Source organism: Diadema antillarum, unplaced genomic scaffold (assembly GCF_040938485.1).
Source record: "Diadema antillarum isolate AM-2024a unplaced genomic scaffold, OU_Dant_1.0 seq00000182_RagTag, whole genome shotgun sequence".
NCBI lineage: Eukaryota > Metazoa > Echinodermata > Echinoidea > Diadematoida > Diadematidae > Diadema > Diadema antillarum.
The window spans coordinates 2,235,153-2,241,388 of NW_027271249.1; the positions used below are offsets into that span (position 1 = coordinate 2,235,153).

The 6,236-nt window shown below is 43.4% G+C and overlaps 1 protein-coding gene across 1 annotated transcript; it reads right to left on the minus strand.

Annotated features, from left to right (window-relative positions):
* Nucleotides 1-448: 448 nt before the first annotated feature.
* LOC139728495 (interleukin-1 receptor-associated kinase 1-binding protein 1-like) lies at nucleotides 449-4,489 on the minus strand. Its single transcript, XM_071639434.1, has 3 exons — nucleotides 4,162-4,489; nucleotides 1,821-2,017; nucleotides 449-1,051 (listed from the first exon to the last, which is right to left on the minus strand). Exons 1-3 carry the CDS (start codon nucleotides 4,435-4,437, stop codon nucleotides 775-777), a joined length of 750 nt encoding a protein of 249 aa, XP_071495535.1. The 5' UTR covers nucleotides 4,438-4,489; the 3' UTR covers nucleotides 449-774.
* Between the last annotated feature and the right edge of the window lie 1,747 nt (nucleotides 4,490-6,236).

Genomic DNA, 6,236 nt, shown 5'->3' on the forward strand with positions numbered 1-6,236 from the left:
GTATCCAGACACAGGGCTGGTCTTGATTTGAAGCCCTGTTTTTTTGTTATCTTTTTTTCGTGATTTTGCGCCCTTCAAAGTACCTTTGTCACAGATGTTTCTTTTTTGCGTATTGTAATTATAATATATTAAGGTGAGCTTTCTGGCAAACACACTCCATCCCCGAAGAAAAAATGGATTGATACATAAATAAGCATTAAGTGCAAGTACGTTTCACTGCAGTGCATTCCTGTTATAACGAACATGGCTGTAACGGTTACAACGAAGTAGGACTTCAGGTCCTAACATTATCTGTTCTATTGTTTTATAAATATGTTTATTTGTTTGGTTATATCAAAATTTTGATATAATGAAAGAAAACTGCCGGTCCCTGGGACTTTGTTATAACGAGAGTCAACTGTACTTTGTAAATTCTGAATGCAAAAGTCAATATTTCAATGGGCTGGGATTTCACCAATGTCACTTTGTTGCTGCCCTACAAGAAGACAATATAATAAACACACAGAAAATCTGATGAAACAAATAATCCTAGCACTCCTTTTGATTTCCAGTAATTTACAGCCCATCTGGTAATGGCAGTGGGTATCAGAAAAGTATTCAGTTGTTAAACTTTGAATCAAACTGTTTCCTGACTACCTTTACACATAGACAATCTTCAGAAATGGAATGTGACAGAAAACTTGGACCTCTAACCATCAATCTACCTGTGAATACATTTCAAGAGTCGATATTGCTGTATTGTATAGAATATAATCTTGTTACAAACAAGACCCTTCAGGTCTTGTTCTCTTTCCCTTTATCTCTTGATAAAAGCTCAAAGCATACGCAGACCTTGACCAGGGCATTGAATGTCCCGTTGGTCAGCCGCTGCTGGAATGTCATGGGTCCTTCTTGGTCATTGGCCACTTCTTGCGATGCTGCCGGCCCTTCCCACTCCTTGTTCTGGTCCTCCCTGATCATGATGGGGTGGCCAACGGACTGGCGAAAGAGTCGTGCCACTTCGAAGGCTTTTTGTTTTGCATTCTTCACAGCGTTCATACAGGCTTGCCTCCTACACAGGAAGGAAATGATACAATGGTGATGAAAATTAATATATTTCTGTAAAAGTGAAAAAATTCACGCGATGCAAAACTAGCGCAAAAATAAAAGCATGCAAATTTTGTTTGCTTGTGATGTGATACTAGTTCTGCAGAATTGAAAATATCAAAACGCACCTTTATCCGCTTGAGTGCAAAAAATTACTCACGCTAAAATATCCACTTTTACAGTAGCACATCATAGGATGCATACTGTAGATATTGTACACTCCTATTACTACATGTATTGTAATGATAGGGGTGTGTTTCTAAACATGATTCATCATAGAGCCATTCGTGTGCATAGAGATATCAAAACGATTTTCATGAGATCACTAGAACATTAGTTGGTTTACTACTTTTCAGGAAATACACAACTACCTGATGCAAATCAATTGCTGTGTGTATCACTGGTGCTCCTGTGACTTATGGCATTGGCAGTTCATTTGATGAGTGTAGCTAATGTCTAACAAATTTACATGCAAGTCTTTTGAGCGGAATGCTTTCGCTAGCTGGCCCCAACACTACCAACCAGAATTATAATTTTGTATATAAACTTATCATATACATCAAAATTATGACATCTGCTAAGTACACAAACGCCGAATGACTTTAAATGCAGTATTATTGTCCATTGTTGTTGAGATAGCACTAGCACCACCACTATCCAGTACCGTACCATGAAAACATACAATGTATGACATTTAGAGTGTTTACAGTGCGTAATGTAAACTGTAAACATACCTCACATGGTCTTGACTATTGGATGCATGGTAGAAGTGGGGCAGAGACACTGTCACCGAGTCATCCAGCTTCTCCACCAGGTAGTTGCACACCTCCTGGCATTTGATGAGGTCAACGAAGACGACGACGACCTCCGTTTCCACGTGGTACAGACCTTCTGCCCGCCTGATTGATCGTGAAATGGTGACATCACCTTCCTGGAGACAGTGGAGTGTACAGTTGTATAAGTGTTGGGAGATCGGTCATCAGCTTTGAATAAAAATTGTTTGTTAGAATGATGAGGAGTAAGGCTTGAATCAGAAGCATTAAAACATTCGGTTAAAAATCTTTATAGCAGTCTCAAAGTAGGCCTACAGACACAATGTACTATCTGGCATCTAGAGAAAATTGCCCTGTTTAAGTGCCTTTACAGTACAGTGTAGACATCGCATCTACTAATAGTTAGCAACAATTGATGTCAAAGTACCGGTACTAAATTCTATAAACATCACCGGTTCTTGTTCAGGAACGGGTGGGTTATAGGCAATACTCCTATAAACCATTAATACATTGTATACCCTCATGTGACATGTACATTTTTCTTTACAACTGGAACTTGGAAGAAATGCTCAATTTCAAAAAAATCTTCATGCCATTGCATTGGTTCATGCAAAATACCCAGGGGGTGTTTCACAAAGTCAAATTTAATTTAAGATTTGACTAAAAATTATGGTATGCCACTGCACTGGTTTCCCTGACCCTGTTCAATTTCATTAGCATAATCTCCACCCACTTCAAATTATCATTACCGGTAATGTTTATAAAATACATGTAATTCCATTGTTTATTTTGATCTTGTGTTATCAATTGCTACAATACACGAAAAGTCTCCAAAATCTTCATTCTCTGATGACATTTATTGATTTAACGTTAATACTAACGTTAACCGTTGCTAAAGTTGAGCAATATTGCATTGAACACACACACATGCACACGTCATACCATAATTTTCAGTCAATCTTACATTTTAAGTTCGACTTGATACTTTGTGAAACACACTCGAGTCGAGGCCTCTGCTCTGGATTGTAAACGTGTGATAGGCCTACCCAAAAGAGCTTATATCTTTCTTTGCCTTTGTTGGTGAATGGTGGCGCATGGATGTAAACGTTAGATGTCACACTAAGGCTGCGTTCACATAGAAGTATTCGGTATTCGGGCACCGAGTACACCATCAGTGCATCATCCGCACCGTCAACTCACCATCCCATGCAGTGAGGATTTCTTCCTCCTACATCCCAGCAAATCTTATTAACAATTTCTAAATTGCATCAGAATGTCAGTCTACACACTGCTACATGCTTATTTTTGCTAAAGGGCAATTATTTCATAAACGAGAGACGGTATACGCTGCAAGAAAATCGAACAAGCTCGATTCCCACTTTGCTATACTTTTCGCAGCTTTTCGGTACTTTCGAATAGTGCCCTCCTATAGGCTATGTGAACCGGTGTGAGGAAATCCTATCGTTCGATTCAAGCTATTTGCGTGCCCTCGAAAAACGAGCCCGAATACCCGAATAGTATACTGTATACGCTATATATTTCGCGGGGGTTTTATTTTCGCGAATTTCGCGAGTCGGGAGCTATTCGCGAAATTAACAACACGCGAAAATATTACCTTCCAAAATGAATCCCTTGCCTTGATGATACAAACATTTCAGTACTAGTATACCATGTCACGGCTTACCGAACAGACCATACTGGCTAAGCTTGTTTACGCACATCCACGTCTACTTATGAATACTGTAGAAAGCCAATCCATTATCGCAAGGCGGGACCACTCGTCAGAAATCTAGGGGACCACTCGTCAGAAATCTAGCGCGATGGACTTAACCACTTCAAAAATGTTGAATTCTAACTTACTAGTTCACAGAGTTTGGCAAGTCTTTTTCATGCAGTGTATAACTAGTATCATTCTTATTTGCTAGTAAGTTGAAAATTCACACTTTCTTTGCCACTTCATATTTTCTCTGGTCCCCCAATCGCGAATTTAACCACTCGCGAAAATGTGTGACAGCGGCAATTCGCGAAAATTTATGTACGCGAAAATTATAGCGTATACAGTACTTCTAAACTATGTGAATGCAGCCTAACACCGTTTACAGTGTACGTGACTGGAATTGGGCTAACTCCGGATCCGGATCGCGGAGCGCTCCTTGATCTTCACACTGCCCGACTGCCCGAAGCGTTCGGGCTGGTCGCAGTTAAAGTTGGGCTGAAGTAAACTAATGTAATGTCATGTCAACCCTGATAACAAAGAACATGAATGCATGACGATATATTTTCTTGAGTAAGATCAAATTACCTTCACATTGTGCGTATGCAGGGTTTGAATAACGTAATCCACCCGCCTAGAAACACTGTTTTTTGCATCGGCTACAGTTTCTTTCTGACTTCTCACAACAACGCTAACACGCACACGGTTTGGTGCGGCGAACGCCTCTCCGACAGCCCAAACTTGAATTTGGCGCGACTTGCTTGACGAATCGAATGCGGCAGACACTTCCGTTTCCTCTACATTTCTGCATTTTTCCGACGGCGACAAGTATGAAGCGTATACATGTGACGACTTTATTGCCATGTTTTCCACGAACTTCGACAAAGATCCAAGTTGAATATCTCACACTGTCACAGGCTCGGTTGTCGGTGCAACATGGATCCGCGCGCGTGAATGGACCCAAAGAACATGATTACACGTTTACACTGCACATACGTGAGATGAGTACCACACTGCACCACAGCTACTATATAGCTGCTGCAACGCACCACGAACAATCGGCGCGCCCCCGCGCCTCGCGATAGTGGCGCGGTACCAGATGCGGCAGTCAGCAACCCTTGGCAAAGCTTGCTATGCTGCTTGTACTAGTACAACGTACGAACTTCCGGGTACGGAACACAATACTCTCGGTAGCAAAAAGCCGTGCCGCCGATGGACGCGTTTGTCTGTATCCACGATTCGATTGTATTCTCCATCGAAAAACAGCTCGCCTCTTGATTCCACCTGTTGTGATATCATTTTCCATTGATTATCAGTGGCGGATCCTGAAGGAGGCTCACTGGGCGCGCGCCCCCTTTTTTTTGTTTAAACAAAAGAAATAAAGAAGACAAATTGGGGGGGGGGGGGGTCGAGTGCGCCCCCTTTAATTTTGTAAAGGGGCCTCCCCTTTACGAAATTCCTGGATCCGCTCCTGATCATCATCATCATCATCATTGTTAGAACAAACTCCCATTTTATGCATTATCAAGGCAGAATTCAAATTCATCAATGTTCGGTTGGCCCTAGTCTGGGGCTCCGTCCCCTTTTCCTTGGTGCGACCAAGAGAGGGCGCAAATTTTCTGCTTGCGATAATCGAGAGACTGCGCGCCCACTCTTCTCGGGTATCGCAATCCTCGGGTGTCACGCCCTCATACGGCTTGTCGCGTACAATCACGGTTACGAGTAAAAAGAGTCCAGAAGCTAGACTAGAGCGAGGCCAAATGCGAGGCCAATTTTGGCCTCGTATTTGTCCTTTTGCGCGTTTACACTGAAGCGGGGCTGGGCCGAGCCGCGGCCGAGCCTCGCACTGTAAACGGGGTCCTTTAAGGCCGTGTCACACCAGCCTTGCGTGCGACTTGCAAAGAACAATTTTGACTACCCGGAGGTCCCCGTAGATATCCGAACATGACAGTACCTAGCATGTTTCTCAAAAGTAGTCGCCCGGAGGTGCGCACGCATATTTTTTTACCCACAACCGTGTTTAGGCCCTGTCACACCTTTCCGGGCAAGCTACTCGGGCTTGTTACGTGTAGGGAATTTCTAGCATACCGGACATTCCTGAGGGCGGAAAAGGACTTGTGCGAGTCAGCGCACGTGCTTACTTGCTGGACGCGTTATACTTGCGAGTATACTGTGTGACCTTTGTACCAGTCGCGCGGAGGCTGACAACTTAGTGAAGGAATTCCTTTAATGGAATGGCTGGAATCTCACAGAATTTCATTATCTTGGCTGCATACGGGACTGCGAAGTACCTGCGTGGAAATTGCCTGGGAAGTACTGCCGCTAAGGGTCTCCTACTGGCGTTCTGCGTGGACCTCTACGGGCATTCCCGCGACTCACCCGGAAAAAGTTTTGGTCATGCTCAAAACTTGGCTGCGGTTAAATCGGACTTGCGTGAGCACCTCCGGGCAACTACGCGCTAGATACTGTCAGGTGCGGACCAACTGCGGAGAGCTCCTTGGAGTAAATTTGTTTCCCCGCAAGTCAAGCCGCAGAAGTTCCCCCGTATACGGTATGACAAGGCATGAATTAAGATTGCAAACATTCTTGTTCGCCCGCTGAAAATCTTCTACGTGCTGGAAACTACTTCCTCGCCACAAGCCCGCGTTATGGTGTGACACGGC

What these genes read in the sequence shown, in the direction of transcription:
- LOC139728495 (XM_071639434.1), bottom strand. Translation starts at nt 4,437, where the DNA reads ATGGCAATAAAGTCGTCACATGTATACGCTTCATACTTGTCGCCGTCG. An exon ending in TGCATACGCACAATGTGAAG is followed by an intron (nt 2,018 to 4,161) that starts GTAATTTGATCT and finishes CACTGTCTCCAG; the next exon opens with GAAGGTGATGTCACCATTTC. An exon ending in AATAGTCAAGACCATGTGAG is followed by an intron (nt 1,052 to 1,820) that starts GTATGTTTACAG and finishes CTTCCTGTGTAG; the next exon opens with GAGGCAAGCCTGTATGAACG.